This window comes from Vombatus ursinus, unplaced genomic scaffold, assembly GCF_900497805.2.
Source record: "Vombatus ursinus unplaced genomic scaffold, bare-nosed wombat genome assembly UNPS02014789.1, whole genome shotgun sequence".
Taxonomy (NCBI): Eukaryota; Metazoa; Chordata; class Mammalia; order Diprotodontia; family Vombatidae; genus Vombatus; species Vombatus ursinus.
Window position 1 is genome coordinate 23,028,909 of NW_020954567.1, and position 16,563 is coordinate 23,045,471.

At 38.7% G+C, this 16,563-nt stretch overlaps 1 protein-coding gene across 1 annotated transcript in view; it reads left to right on the forward strand.

Annotated features, from left to right (window-relative positions):
• Positions 1-16,563, forward strand: part of LAMC1 (laminin subunit gamma 1) — a 132,650-nt gene that overhangs the window by 73,380 nt on the left and 42,707 nt on the right. The window contains exons 2-4 of the mRNA XM_027868413.1: positions 6,961-7,265; positions 10,146-10,276; positions 14,363-14,529. Of these exons, the coding sequence (XP_027724214.1) occupies positions 6,961-7,265; positions 10,146-10,276; positions 14,363-14,529 (603 nt within the window). The remainder of the gene's footprint in view (positions 1-6,960; positions 7,266-10,145; positions 10,277-14,362; positions 14,530-16,563) is intronic.

The following is a 16,563-nucleotide window of genomic DNA, read 5'->3' on the forward strand; positions in this document are numbered from 1 at the left end:
TCCTCAGAACTAGAAACAGCAGAGAAGCATTTATGTGCCTGAGCAGCCAGCAAGTGAATATAATTCTGAGACAGGAGACTTTTCTCCCCTACTCAAGGAGATTAGAAATGCTTCATTGTGTAGGAGGTTTAAGAATAATTCTTTGGGGGAAAAATTCTTTGGCATGCTATGAATAAAGGCTGAATTCTCTTTGTTAATTTTTAGGCTTTCTTACTGTATATCCCCCATTTCCCCAGCTTGAGTTGTGTTCCTCTGAGCAGGAAGTGTTGCTTAATTTTTTTGTGCTTCTTTTTAAAACATCTGCCCTTCAGTTTTTGTTCATGAAAGGAATGCTACATAGTCCAAAGCAAAAAGTGTAGCGTAACATTAAGAAATGAAATGTTTTCTTGAGTGTGTGACTCCATACTTCGAGAATATGGAGTGAGAAGTAAAAATGTTCTAGTTATTGAAACCCAGTGGAGGCGGGGTGGGGGGAGGAATACGTGTTGTATTTACCCTAAATGTCTTGGACGGGTTGTTTTGCCTTGTCCCTGAAGATAAAGGCAACATGTTGGGTTTTTGTTTTTGGTTTATTACTTGGCAGCATTGTTTGTTGAAATTTTATGTCTTGTTTTAAACAAGTTGTTCAGGAAAAGTGTCTACCTTAGACTTTGCTCTCGCCACGGGGTGATATAGTGGGAAAAGTGATAGAGATCTGCTTTTTAATCCCAAGCTCCACCACTAACTATTTTTTCTCTCTGTATAGTCCAGAGGATATTATTATAGTTGCCTAGTATTCATTTTAACTTCTAAACTCCTTCTCTTTAAAGAAGGACAGCATTTTATCTGGGACCAGGCCATGCACATAAGAAATGAAGCATTTGGTAGGTTTAAAAATTCCATGTAACAGTATACAAGCTTAATCAGTACTTGTAGAGGTGGCCTTAAATTGTAACAGTGAATTTAGAAAGAAAAGCAAAGAACCTCGGACAGAGTCTTGGGAAACAACACCTAATTGGTGCCTGTGATGTGAAGGAGTGAATCAATTAATTTAAGAAAAAGCCTGTGTTAAGTGCTTGTGTGCCAGGTGGTTACAGCACTCAATAAGTTTACATTCTAATAGGGAAAGACAAAATATAGAGTTGGGGGAAAGAGTGGGAATCAACCTGATTTGAAAATGGCTGGACGAGATAAGGCAAAAGCTCTCCTATCTGAGTCCTTAGTATTAGGGCTGGGTTCAACTTCCAGTGGGAAGAGGAAGTAAAAGCACCATGCTTTAGAAATGTGCAGGAATAGTCACAGGTGAATGTCCAGCCAAAAGACTGAGGAGTGTTCAGGTAGGTAGGAGGAGAATTAAGTGAAAATAGATTTGTGAAAATTCAGAGAAAATAGAATGTCCAAAAGGGAGGGGATGATAAACAGTATCAAATGCTGCAGAGAAATCAAGAAATATGTGGATTGAGAAAAGGTCATTAGATTTGTTAATTAGTAAATTACAAGAAATTTTGGTGAGAACAACTTCAGTAAGGGGAGTTATAGGACAATAGTGGTTATGATAGGGTTTAGTGAGGGTTTTTTTGAAATGGGAGGAGACTTGTATGTGTTTATAAACCACAGGGAAGGAACTAGTAGATAGAGAAGGATTGAAGATTAAAGAGAGAGGGGATGATGGGGGGGCAGCAATCTATTGGAGAAGGAGGGGATGGGACCAATGGCAAAAGTAGAGGGATTGACCTTGACAAACAGAAAGGCCACCTCATCCTAGGAGATTATTAGGAAGAGGGTGGTGAAGGATGCTGAGAGAGGAGGGGGAGATGGAGAAGAGTGAGAAAATTCAGCAAATGACTTCTCTGCATTGAGGTCTCAGGCAAAGAGAAGACATACTTGAAGAGGAGAGAATGTTTGAAACGACTACTTTGGTGAATGGGACGTGACTACTTTGCTGAACTGAGGGTCCAGTTGAAATCAGCTAGCACAAAATTATAGTGGACCGGTCAGGATGATTTTGACTCCTTCACGGCAGGGACTGTAGTTTGCCTCCTTTTATGTTCCCTGCACTTATCGCAGTGTCTGGCACAGAGTAGGCACCCCTAATCAAAACTGTTTGTCCTTCATTTTGAAGAGGACCAATGACATCAGGGGGTGATGACTTGCACATGAATTGGATTTAAGTGAGGCAGAATTGCACAAAGTCGGTCAGCCTCATACTGTCTTTGAGAGTCATTGAAGTCACATGGCAAGACTACTTGCTCACTACTAACTCACAAGTTAGTACTACTGACCCATGATGCAGTGGATGACCTTAGTGTTTTTGATGTCTGCCTGAGCTCTAAGTGCTCCACAACACCTGCTTCAGCCATTTTTATGGCCTTTGGAACAAATTGTTCTTGTCTGCCCATTCTGCCCGGGAATTCTTAAAAGCTTGGGGGTAGACATCCCCCCTAAGTCACCGAAAGATTTGAGGCCCGTGTCTTACCCTCAACCTAGTTTAGCCCACCTGCCTAGAAGGTGTATGGGGTTGTTGCAGGAGGATTAGCACCTCTGCTGTGAGGGCTTGCCTAGCCTTTTTCAGGGCTGCTCATTTACCTTTGGTGTTCAACTTTCACCCATTTCTCACCTGTGGCTCCAAGAAGTTGTAGCATGTGCAACTAACACATACCCAGTAAAAAGGCACTTAATCAATATTCATTGATTTTTGTGATTTCTTCTAGATTAGACCTGCAGTGTGTTAGTAGGAGCAAATGAGGCAGATGGTTGGAGTAATCCATGGTTGAGATTTAGTAAGGTATTAGCAACAATGACACAAGGTAGCAGTATCTCTCCATTGTCTATTGGGTCCAAACTTCTTACCTTGGTATATAAGGCCATCTATAATTGGGCGTCTAACCTACACAACCCTATTCTTACAATTCTTTAATACATTTCCTCTGTTCTAGTCAGGCAAGCCTTCCTGTTCATACCATGTTCTTTTTTACCCCCTTGCCTCGTTTCATAGTATTGCTCTGGGTACCCGAAATTTCTTTCTTCTCCATCTGCTTAAATCCAACTCATCCTTTAAGGCCCTGCTCATATTTTGCCTCTTCCATGAGGTTTTCCTTTTTGATGGTGCTTTTCACTGACCCCTCTCTCTCTTACCTATTTCTACTACATATACAGCTTATGCAACATAATTCAGTGCTTAATGATATCATGTCTTCTATTGTTTACTATTATTTCTTGAATTTAGTCATGTCTCATACTTCTGTATCCCATATTACTTCTCTAAAACTTTTTTTGTCCTAGAGAAAGGTCAGAGTACACATAGCAGATGATGGATAAGTACTTGTTGGCTTATCATAATTTTTACTCAGGTATATTCATGGCAGATGGAGTAGATGACCTGAATAAATGTAAGCTTAGAGGCAGTCTTTTAGTTAAAGATTCCAATTTACTTTGTTTATGTCAGAATGGAGTTTGAAACCTATATTAGCTAAAAGTTAGTAGTACAATACAGACATTTGGGCTGCTGTTCCCTAGTTTTCATGTTAGCATCATCAAGAGGGGTACAGTGAGTAGAGCTGACCTCAAAGCCAGGAAGATCTGGGTTCAAGTACTGCCTCTGACACATATTGACCATGTGACTCTGGGCAAGTCACCTGATCTCCCAGTGTCTAAGCAACTCTGTACAACTACAAGTAGTAAATAAGGTGCCAGCTCACTTTGGCAGAGCAAGTTTCCTCACTTGTGCATTCCAGTCTCTACCAGTGGAATCTTAGGTCTTGGCCCTGCCCTCATTTTCCCTTAGGTTTTCTGAGATTCTGTCAGCTCTGATGGCTCATGTTCTATATAGTGGGTGGTTGCTCCTGTCAGCCATATTAGTTTGACTTTTCCTTCTTTGGACAGATAAATCATGGGTCTGTTGTTGGTGAAATAGCATATGGAAGTTTGATATCCTTTAAGGTAAACAGGGATATTTTTAAATGAGAAAAGTTTCCTCAAACAGGCTATTCCATGTAGCTCCGTGCACTCATGAAATCTTCACAGGAACATGTGGAACTGTTTTCCTCAAAAAATCGATATTGGGATTTTTGTTCATTTGATCATTTTGTTCAACAGAAAATTCATTGAGTTGCTTCATTTTATTGATTGATTGATTGATTGCCTTTTTGGTGAGGCGATTAAGTGACTTGCCTAGAGTCACACAGCTAGCAAGTGTCATGTGTCTGAGGTCGAATTTGAACTCAGGTCCTCCTGATTCCAAGGCCGGAGCTCTATCCACTGTGCCACCTAGCTGCCCTGGGTTGCTTCATTTTTGAGCCTTTGTTTTTGAATGGTCTGTCAAAATGGTATTGATTGTTGTTGTTATTATTCTGGGCATCAGGGAAAGGGAATGTAGGAAGGCACTGCTTGCGTTGCTTTGTCTATGGTGCGGCACTACTTTTATGTCAAGTCTGGGCAAAATCAGTGGGAATGAAGGTTGGAGTATATTCTTTCTGTAATATAAGTCAAAGGTTGTGTAGCCATAACATTTTAGAAGGAAATAAATATTCTGTAGAGTTTAAAGTAAGTGCATAGTTTTCATATGATGCTCTTTGACTACCTGGATAAATGTGACAGGTAGTTAGTTCATAGCCTCATAGATTGAAAGCTGGGAGGAACTTAAGAGATCATTGAGTTCAACCTCTTCATTTTACAGATGAGGGAACTGCAACCCTGAGAGGTTAAATGATTTTTCCAAGCTCTATAATATAAAGAGCTGGAGGTGAGGTATTTGAACCCATGTCCTCTGACTCTGAGCCAGTTAGTTCTCTTTCCATTATACAGCACTGCCTCAAAGCCCAGTGGCTTTAGAGAAAAGGCTGTTCATTTTCACTGTCATAAGTGATACAGAGTTGATATTTTTTAAGGGTGATCCTTTCCTTTTTGATGGTCTTACTCTTAATCTCTCTTGGCCTCAGTTACTCCATCCAGTGAGACTGCACTAGATACATTTTTAATTCAACAAAGATGTATTCAGTGCCTACTGTGTATGTGGTAGTATTAGTTGCTGGGGAAAGACAAAAGTGAATGAGCCCCTGTTCTCATGGGGCTGGCGTTCCTACAGGGTGGCGAGGATTAGATATGTCAAAAGGCAAACATAAGTATGTACAAAATAATTCAAAGAGATTTCATGACAGAGCTCTCCTAACTGGGGAGAATCAGGGCAGGTCCTTAAGCTAAGAGGTGTAACCTGAACTGTGCTTTGAAGGAAGCAAGGATTTCTGTGTGATAGAATTGGGGAAGAGGCATATTGCAGATAGAAGACCACTTACGCAGAGACCCGGAGGCAGAGGATAGAATGCCAGGAACCAAGGAAGAGTGGGGCCAGTTTGCCTGGAATGGCATTCAGGGGAGTCAGATGGAATAATACTGAGAAAGTAGGTGGCAGCCAAATTGTGAATGGCTATCAGTGTCAGTCTGAAGAGTTCCTGTTTTATTCAGGCTACTAGATATATCCACTGAACACTTGAGCTTGAGAATGACATGATCATATCTGTACTTTAGGAAATTCCAGTTTGGAGCATGGTTTGGAGAAGGAACAGTGGGACGGACAAGAAGGCTAATTGGTACTTGCAATTGTCCTCTGGTGTACTTATAAAGGTCTGAATGAGAGGGTGGAGACTGTGTAGATAGAAGGGGATGAATGTGAGGAATATTGTGGAGGTGGTCCCTAGACTGTCACTCAATCAGCAGCCAAACTTCTATAAGCATTTAACGTGTACAAGGAACTGCTAGGCATTAAGAGATACAAAAACTCAAAAAAAAAAGCTTTTTCCCCCTCAAAAACCTTACATTTTATTGGAGGAGATAACATGTATACATAAGAGTATATGCAAAAATCCCACCAAACAAACATGAAGTTTTAATGAGTACATACTAGTAATTGGGGGGATTCAGAAAAACTGACCTTAGCTTTGAAGGAAACAAAGAGGAAGGTGAAAAGGAAATCCATTACTAGCACAAGGCTTTGTAAAGGCATAGAGACAGGCTGGAGGGCCATGTATGAGAATAGCAAAAATGCTAGTTCGGCTGAACCACAGAGCAGATGACAAGGAAGAAGGTCTATAAGCCTAGGGAGGTAGCTTAGAGCCAGGTTGTAAAAGGGAAGAAGGCTATAAGCCTAGGGAGGTAGCTTAGAGCCAGGTTGTAAAAGGTTTTAAAATGCCAAATGGAAGAGTGTGTATTTGATCTAAGTGGTGCTAGGGAGTCACTGGATTTGAGCAGCCCAGTGACATGGTAACTAACCCTGTGCTTTAGGACCATCACTTTGGCAACTCTGTGGAGGTCAGATATATGAGACCACTTAGGTGGGGCAGTGAAAAGAGTATCAGATTTGGATTCAGAACACTTAGATTAAATCTTGTTTCAAATAATTCCTGTCAGCAAATCATGTCACTGTTTTGGGGCTAATTTTCTTTATCGTTAAAATGAGGGGTTTGGATTAGATCCAGGAAAAACACTTCACCTGGTGTTCATGAACTTGTTTTAAAAAATATTTTGATAACTATATTTTCATATAATTGGTTTCTTTTGTAATTGTGTAGTTTATTTTGTGCATTTAAAAACATTTTTCTGAGAAGAGATCATAAGTTTCATCAGACCATCAATGAGATCCACGTACAGAAAAGATTAAGAACCACTGGTTTAGTTGATCAGCAAGGTCCCTTCCAGTTCTAAATATATATTATGCTTCAGCTACATTATGGGTAAATTAGGCTTTTTTGTGCCAGTCTGGCAACCATTTTATAATTTTTTTATTTGGCAAATGAGTTGAGTACCCAAAAATTAAATAAAGAAAGAAGCTTTTAAAACATAGTCTGTTTATAGATTGAAGACTACCTGTGTATTAACTTGAGCCCAGCGTATTATATATCAGGCTTATTTTGTCTTTTTTTGCTTTGAAGAGCAAAACTTTCCATCCTGTATATATCCCTTATTAACCTTTGTGTGTTTGATCTATAGGAAAAGCCTTTGACATCACATATGTGCGCCTGAAGTTTCACACCAGTCGCCCTGAGAGCTTTGCTATCTACAAACGTACCCAGGAAGATGGGCCCTGGATTCCGTACCAGTACTACAGTGGCTCTTGTGAAAATACCTACTTGAAATCCAACCGTGGTTTCATCAGGACAGGCGGAGATGAACAGCAAGCATTGTGCACTGATGAGTTCAGTGACATTTCTCCTCTCACTGGAGGCAACGTGGCCTTTTCAACATTGGAAGGAAGGCCCAGTGCCTACAACTTTGACAATAGCCCTGTGTTGCAGGTAGGGGTCTGAAAAACATGGTCAGCTTTGGAGGTGGCAAACTCTGCCACATACTCAGCCCAAGAAGGGAATTGAGGAGGGAAGAATTTGCGGAGGACTTAGAACATTATTTCAGAGATGACAGAGTAGATTAAATGCCTAGTGAATGGTCAGCAGTATTTTGTGCTTAATCCCTGTATGCATTACAAAGTTAAAGCAAAATTATCTTGTTTTTACTGTTCAGCTAAATTTTATAATCTTGTTTGTTCTTTTCTTTACAAACCACTTGAAAATACATTCTGAGAAATGAATTCAGTAATTATTTCTTGAATTGAGTAGTTTTAACATTAACTTCCATAGTTGAGACAGAAAACTTGTGCTTCTGGCTTTCAAAAGGAATATTAGGGTTTGACTTACTTAAGTTTATTAGCCATGTTTCCTTTTTCCTTTTTGACATTTCACACGAAGTCAGACTTATTTTAAATATTAAAAGGGTCACTCAGATAAAATCAAGGCAAGTTTCAGTGTGAGATTAGTTCCCTTATAAATCTGTTTACTTTGAATCTTCCATGAAAGTATTGTGAAATGACACATGTGAAAACTCAGACAAATTGATTTCCCAATGTATATTCTTTTTCTTATGAAATGGGTGATCTTTGGTGGAGAGATTATTACTACAGTGAGATGAAAAAGAGTAGTTAATTCCCAGTTGCATAGGGGAGAGTGCCTCCTTTGAATTACTTTTCCAAGAAGAGACATCTAGTCAAAGTAATTTATACATGTGTGTTTGGCAAACATATAAATAATATATCAGCATCTGAAAGGAGAGCTATGTGGCTGCACCATGACTTAAATTTGTGTAAATATGATAGAAATATTTCTTTATAAGGAATAAGGAATGAAAGGATAAAGGTGGTTACTGTTTTGTGCCTTTTGGGACCTTTACTGATAAACTATATGAGTGCATCAGCTAATTTTGTTTCTTAGCTCTACCTGCACGTTACCTACTTGAGTCTTTATATTATGGAACCATCATGTACTGATTGGTTGGCCACCTATACATACTTATGTCACTAAATTTTGACTAGATATTAATGGAAAGATGAGAGAATCTTATTGGCAGAGTTAGGGTTGGAGGGGAATTGGCTTCATTTGGCCAAAGGTCATGTGATAATACAGCAACGTCAGGGTATGTTAATTTGCAGAGGCAAGGGAAAAATTGGAAGTGGTTTTGCCAGTGTTATATTAACATTATAAAAGGTTATTTTCTGTTTTGTCTTTCTTTGCCTTACTCTTAAGTGTCTCCTTATCTTGGCTTGTAGACATCTAGTTTTGGAATTTCTGTTCTAAATCTCTTTTCCCATTATAACTGTGTGAACTCTGAATGAATGCGTAAGACAGCACTCTGATTGACTTTCACTTTCTCTAGCTCCCTTCTGTTTGTATTTCTTTATGAATATGTTTGCCTGTTTTTATTGTGGAATAATAAAAGCATAAGGTGAACAGCTTTGCTCAGTACTCTGTTCCAGGTGAATATTCTTAGGTCTGATGATAGTTCTTCTCCCCTCCCCCCCAAAGATAGGTAGGAAACATTTGATATTAAAAGAAGTGAAATATTCATGGAAGGTGGAATAGATAGCTTCAATAGATGGAAAAACAGAAACTAGGAACTAGGTTATGTGTAAATTCTTTTAGTCCATTCCAATCATCAGAGCCTTTCATGAAGCATGTGTGCATATATACATAGGTATGTAGGTCCTCATTGGGTGGGACATCAGTGCTTACCTTATCTAGTAATACGAACAGTAGTAACACATTATAGACAGCAACAGTCAGGTTTCAGTTTGCTTCATTGAAGGGAACTTCCGAAGTGATGAAATTACAAACCCATTGGGACTTAATGAATATGTGTATGTGTGTATATGTGTTTGTGCATTTTTAACTTCTTAAAGAGACAATAATATAATTTTTCTAGGAAAAGTGATCACTGAGCTAGGATTTCTGAGTGGTTGTCCTAACATTGGGCATATCTTTTAGTGTCTCCCATTTCTAGGAATGAAGGCATTTGCTGCCGTCTAAGTCAAAGTAGTCTTGTGGATATAAGTGAGCTAATTTTCTGAAATTCTTTGGACTTTTTAAAATTTCACTTAACATAATGATCTTGAAACATATAATGTTCCATTTGTATATAATGTTCTTTTAGGTGCCAAGCAATCTGAAACTGGCATAGAATCATTAAGTCTCCATAGAGCTTTCAATTAAGACAGCACTTAGTTGAAGAATTTAGAGGTTATAGACACATTATAAGCAGTGATTAAATACAGTAATAGGTTTAGCTAATTGAATTGTATACAAATAAAGTGGAATTGTGAGATTGTAAGTAGGAGTTGTTTCTAGAGTTCTACTGTGCAAGGTGAAATGAGGGAAAAATTGCCCTCTACTTACTTAGGTGATTATCCTTGATTGAGAAGAGGTGGGGGAGGGAGAGGAGACAGAGAAAAAGAGGGAAGAGAGAAAGAGAAGGAGGGAGAGAGAGAGGAGACAAAGACAGGAAGAACAGGAAGGGAAGCAGAGAGGGGGAAAGAGTTCAAGAGCTGCTCAGAATGAAAGATGAAAATCTGTGTGTGGTGGAATGATCTTTGTGGATGGTTTAGGAAAAGAGTTGAAGTGAATAAATTGATGTAAGGGAGGCTACTGAATAGATCTACCTAAAAAGAATGGAAGCAGAAAGCGAGACGGTAGAGATCCTAGAGAGGTGAAAGTTACTGAATGTGACTAGAGAGGATTGATATTGGAAGGCAGAACTGTGGTGAAATGCCTAATTTCATACTAAATCTTTGCTTTGACTTTTTAAAAAAATACATTATTTTGTCTCTAAGTCCCCCCCCCCTTTTTTTATAGGAATGGGTAACAGCCACAGACATCAGAGTAACCCTCAATCGCCTGAATACTTTTGGAGATGAAGTGTTTAATGACCCCAAAGTTTTGAAGTCTTATTATTATGCAATTTCTGATTTTGCTGTGGGTGGCAGGTAAGTAGATTATTAAATCAGAGCTAAAAAGTGGTGAAATTTTTTTCCCCTGTTAACATTGTGGTTTACCAACTTGTTTTACAACTACATTTATTGATTCGGTCATTAGATTTTTTTTCCAAATAAGATGATATCCTTCTGATTAATCCTCTTTTCATATTCTGTTTTTCCAGACAACTTAACCTACTAGCTGTTCTCTAAACTTGATGTATCATTGCTTATTTTTGTGCCATTTCACAATCTATCCCCCTTTTGTGTAGAACTTTACCTTATACTCTTAGAATGTTTTGCTTCCTTCAACGCTTAGCTCAGCTGCCTACTCCCACCATGAACCTTGCCTAATATACCCAAAATATAATAGCTTTTCCCTCCTGAAATTATTTTGTATATAACTATCTGTTTTTATTTTAAATCACATTTTTTTAACCCTAGCTTTTTACGTGATGCCTTGTATATAATACTTAATAACTACTTGTTATTGTTCTATAATAGGAGCAGTAGAACTAGGAGAAGCATTGTCTCTAGAACTGTTCTTTGGTTTAGTTTTAATCATTCAAGGTGATAAACTTCTAAGTGTTTAAAAAACTGTATCAACATAAGTCTGCATATTAGCTGCTTATTATGAGTAAGACCTTATGCTAATTGTTCCCAGGGATACAGAAACAGTGAGATATTGTCACTCCCCTCCATTCGACAAGTCAATAAGCATTTATTAAGCACCTTTTACGTACCAGGTACTGTTCTAGGCTCTAGGGAGACAAAGAAAGGCAAAAAATAGTCCCTGATCCCAAGGACCTCACAATCTAGTGACGAAGACAACATGAAAACAACTATGTGCAAAAAAGATATATGCAAGATAAACTGGAGATAATTACAAAAGGGAAAGTCCTAGCATTAAGGTGGATTGGGAAAGGCCTCTTATAGAAGATGGGATTTTAGCTTGGACTTGAAGGAAGCCAGGGAAGCCAAGAGAGGGAGATGAAAAGGAAGAGAATTGCAGGCATGGGAGACAACCCATGAAAATTCAAGGTGTTGGGAGGTGCAATATTATGTATGATGGACAGCAGAGAGGTCAGTGTTGCTGGAATAGAGGAAGTTGTAAGAAGACTAGAGAGGTAAGAAGGGGAAGGCGCCTGATTGTGGAGGGCTTTAAAAGCCAAACAGAGGATTTTATAGTTGATCTCGAAGTAACTGGGAGCCACTGGAGTTTATTGAATGGGGGTGTGATGTGGTCACCTTAGGAAGGTCAGTATGACAGCTGAGTGGATGAGAGTAGAGTGGGGTGAGACTTGAGGCAGGGTGACCAACTAATAGGTGATTGCAGTAGTCGGGGTATGAGTTGATAAGGACCTGTACCAGGATGGTGGCAGTGTCAGGAGAGAAGAGGGATGTGTACAAGAGATGCTAATAAGGAAGAATGTCCAGGATATGGCATCAGATGGGACATGTGGGGTAAGAGAGAGTGAAGAGAGAGTCATTAGGATAACAGCTAATTTGGGAGCCTGAGTAGTATGCTAGAAACTTACAGCACATCTAGGAAGAGGGGAAGGTTTGGATGCATTCAGTTTAAGAAGTCTTTGGGATATCCAGTTCAAGATGGCCAATAGACAGCTGAAGATGTGCGATTGGATATCACAAGAGAGGATTAGAGCTAGATTTGTAGATTTGAGGATCATCTGCATAGAAATGATCATTGAATCTATAGAAGTGAAGAGATCACCAAGTGAAATAGTATAGAGGGATAACGGAAAAGGGCCCCCTGTGACACACCCATGGTTAGCAGGTATGATGTGGAAGAAGGTTCTGCAAAGGAAACTTGTAGGAGTAGTCAGGTAAGTAAGAGGAGAACCAGAAGAAAATAGTGCCCCAAAAACCTGGAATGAACAGTATGAAAGGAGAAGAGGGTGATGGGACAATGTCAGAGGCAGCGCAGAAGTTAAGAAGAATGAGGTTTGGGAAAAAACCATTGGATTTGACAATTAAAGAGATCACTGGAAATTTTGGAGAGAGCAGTTTCAGTGGAATGATGGGGTCAGAAGACAGACTAGAGAAGAGAAGTTAAGAAAGAGAATGAAGAGAGGAAATGGAAGCACTTTCTGTAGATGACCCTCTCAAGAAGTTGAGCCACATAAGGGAGGAGAAATAAATGACAATAGCTACTGGAGATGAATAGATCAAAGGAGGGGTTTTTGTTTGTTTGTTTTGGGGGGGGTTGTGTTTTTGAGGGTGAGGGAGGCACGGTCCTGTTTTTAGGCAATGGGGAAGGAGCCAGTAGACAGGGAGACATTGAAGATGAGTTAGAGATGGAGATGACAAAGGGAAGCAATCTTTTGTGGAAGACTGGATGGAATGGGGTTACTTATACTTGTAGAGGGGTTTGCCTTGGCAAGAAGGGCCGGCCACCACTTCATATGAAAGAGGGGGGAAGGAGGCAATAGAGGGAGAAGGAATCTGAGAGATACCTGAGAGTTCTGTGAGAAGAAGAGTAGGGGACAAGATGAAGCTCACAGTAAATGCCCTCAGTTTTTTCAGTGAAATATGACTCAAGGCTCCCAGCTGAGAGAATGGGAGAAGGAGATACAGAAGAGACTTTAAGGGGATGAAAAGGTTTAGAAAAGTCATTGTGATGACAGTGCATTGATTAAAGTGGTATAAAAGAGTTGCATTGCTACTGTGAGAGCCCAGTTGAAATTATATAATATGTTTGTTACAGACCTGGTCAACACAGTTCTGTGATTTTCTCCAGCTTCATTTGGTAAAAACAGCAGGTGGTGAAATTATTCCAAAGCTGAGGCTTGGCAGGACCTAGGATAAGGGTGCAAGGGACTGAGAGAAGAGACCAGTGTAAAGTTTCATTCACCAAGGGGTCAAGATAGAGAAAGAAAGAGTGTAACAATGTAGTGGTGATGGCCCCTGGAGAAGAACTGAGGGGTAGAGGGATTGGAGGTTGTGGTGAGGGCAAAATACAGACTTGGGGCTTACAAGGTGCAGGGAATGGTGAAGTGACCATAGATTGAGATCAGAAGGGAATTTCAGTCTTTGGAGACTGCAAGAGAATTTCAACTTTGATAAGTTGGTATGTAATCCATAAAAGTGGAGCACTTGTAGCTGATGGCAAGATCAAGGATATTATCATGGCTGACCAGAGTTGATGTGAGGTAGAGGAGTAACTGGTCATGGGAATTGAGTAAAGAGGAACTGTGAAGGTCAGATATTTAAAGGAAGGATCAGTATGTTTCTGAGGAAAGAGGAATGCCTTTGGAGGCTGGTAGATTACACCTCCCAGAGCTTTGATTGGGTGGTTACTGAGTAATACTATTAGTAGTCCTGGGCCAAGGTTTACTGAGAGAAGAGCCGTGATAGGACGAGGGGTCAAGGGCAAGAAGTAGAACTGCAATAGAGAAGTACTGAGTTGAAGTTTGAGAGAGAGGAAAGGGAGATCAGAGCAAAGGAGAGAAAGTGTGAGGGGTGGAGGAAATGGATATAGGATGTGGAAATAGGGAGAGGGACAAAAGGGTCGGCTTTATTCACTTTATGTTGTCCTTGTGCATGAAGATGCTTCTGCTAGCTGACGTGTTCTTTAAGAAGTTTTTTCATTGTTAATGGCAGGCTCCACCATCTTTGACCTGCTTTTCTTTTTATCCACCTCTTAGTGAACTGGCTGACTAATGTTAAGGTTGCTATTATGACTGGTTTTCTTTTTCTTTGTAAAGATCACTGATTTATTAAAAGTGAACCTGCTTGTAGGAAAATAGTAGTATTAAATGTAGTTTAAAGTAAATGCTACAGCCTATGAACTACCTCTAAAATCCTTTAGTAAGTAGTTACCAGCATGAGTCCTTTGTTCATAATCATATCAGGTAACGATTTGAACATTAGAAAAGGTACTAACAATGACTACTTATATAATCAGTTGTTATTGGCTATCATAAACTATCTTTGCTCAGAACTTTTACTTTATCCCTGATCTAGAAAGCTCTGAAATTCTTTTCACTTCTGTTCTGTCTTTACAACCTCACTGCCCACAAGCATCATTTTTTGAGGCTCTTTGAGAGTTATATTTTATTAGTTTACTTCTCTCTGCAGGTGTAAATGCAATGGACATGCAAGTGAGTGTGTGAAGAACAACTTTGATAAGTTGGTATGTAATTGCAAACACAACACCTATGGAGTAGACTGTGAAAAGTGTCTTCCTTTCTTTAATGACCGGCCATGGAGGAGAGCAACTGCAGAGAGTGCCAGTGAATGTCTGCGTAAGTACCCTGCATTTGACAACTACTAATTAATCTATAAGTTGTTTTTAGAATCTCCAGTGGAGAAAAAGGGAGCTATAAATTGCTTCATCATGTATTTTTGTTAAGAGGAAAATGCAGAAATAATAGCTTTTCGTTTGAAAATTGAAGGAGTCTTAGTAGAAGACTGTAATCATGTTAGTAGGAAGTTACACAAATGAAAAACTCATCTATATATAGACGTATAAATCTCTATGTTTTATGATCATACTTTGATGGGCATGCCTACAAAATGGAGCTTGAGCCATAAGAATTCAAAACTTTGCTTAGGTTCCTATGTTATCCCTGTCTTACCTTTCTTCTTTAGAAAGCCAAAGCAGTGTAGAACAAGAGAGGTCATTGCCCATCTGGAAGAATATCTATGTTTATAGTATATTAACCCAATGAGGGTTTGAGCTTAAAGCAAAAATCTATGTATGGAAAAAAGCAAGTTAAGTAGTTCTGCATCAGCTCTTCCTCTTCTGAGAATGCTTTGAATGCCTTTGTGTATAGTGGTATATTAGCCATTATGCAAAAAACTATCTATCCTTAATTTATAACTAACTAGCTGACTAGTGAGATAACATACCCCCAGATCATTATGTCTTAAAACACTGCTTTTACTGTATGGCATCTCCCTCCTTAAAAAAAAAAAAATAATAACGCTCCATTTCAGATTTCTACTTTATGTGGAAGGAAGTTACACAAGGCCTTAACTACATTATTCTGGAGTTCACAAGTGATTGTACACTTAGAAGGTGCTAACCAAATGTTGAAGACTCTCGGGATAGTTGCCATTATGAACAGAAAAATTTATCTCATAAACTTCAGCATCTGGGAAGTGTGAGGCTAAATTTCTGGACTTTTTCAAACTTAAAACAAACAGCCTGTGATCATTATGGAAATTATAGCTTGATGATTTGGAATGCAGCATTTCTAAATGGTAGGAAGCAGTCTTTTAATTGCAAAGTATATCATAAGGGAGCAAGAATAGAGAGAGAAAGTTGGTGCTAAGCACACCTCCAGGAGTGCAAAAAGAACCCTTCTCCTTGCAGATTTTTCTCCTTTATAATAATTTGTTTGCAAAATGCTTGTTGTAAAGAAAACACTTGATTAAAAAAAAGGAAAAAAAAAACAAACACGTGAGGATATTTTAGTAAATGACCTACATTGACATTTGCTAACTTGTAATAATTTTATTGTTTTTATTTTGAGGATAAGGCTAAATTTAGGTTATTGAAAGACAACAAATGGTTTTAAAAATCTTTTTATTCCATTCTCATTTCCTATAAAATATATTTTAATGCTATCTTTATTTTAACTAATGCACAGTGCTTCATATAAATAAGTATTTCATGTTAGCTAAAATAAAGATAGCATTAAAATGTAAGTATTTCATGTTATCTGAAATAAAGATGGCATTAAAATGTACTTCTATAGGAAAAAGCAAAGCATTTCACAATAGTATTTCATCTCACCCTCACAATAATCCTTTGATCATCCCATTTCACTGATTTAGGGTACTGAGGCTCTGCAAAATTAAATGAGTTGCCTGTGGTCCCATAGTTAGAGTCTAAACCTCTTTCCACTACACTATATTGCCTATCACTTTATATTCCATTATGTCATCTTATATTGTAGTTTTCCCCGCAATGTTTCTTTTTAAATAGAAGAAGTGACCATCATTCATAATTTACATGAGGGCCAAGCAGGAATAAAATCCTGGCCTTTCTGACTTTAACTTTTTTATTATTATAACAATAACAATGTTAAATTGCCCTATTTCATGAACTATTTAATGTAAACATATAATTTTGAGACAGAATTATAGTCGCATATAGTAATAAGAATTCAACTGTATGAATTACTTTGTAGATCAAGCAGCAGCTCCTCAGCTGCTTCCAGCGACAGGAATGTCAGGCTCCTTGACATGGTGATGTGAGAAGGTGGCAGGGAGAGCATGCATAGATTTTAGTTTACCTGGGAAGAAATAGAGAAAAAAAAAAAGTAATATTT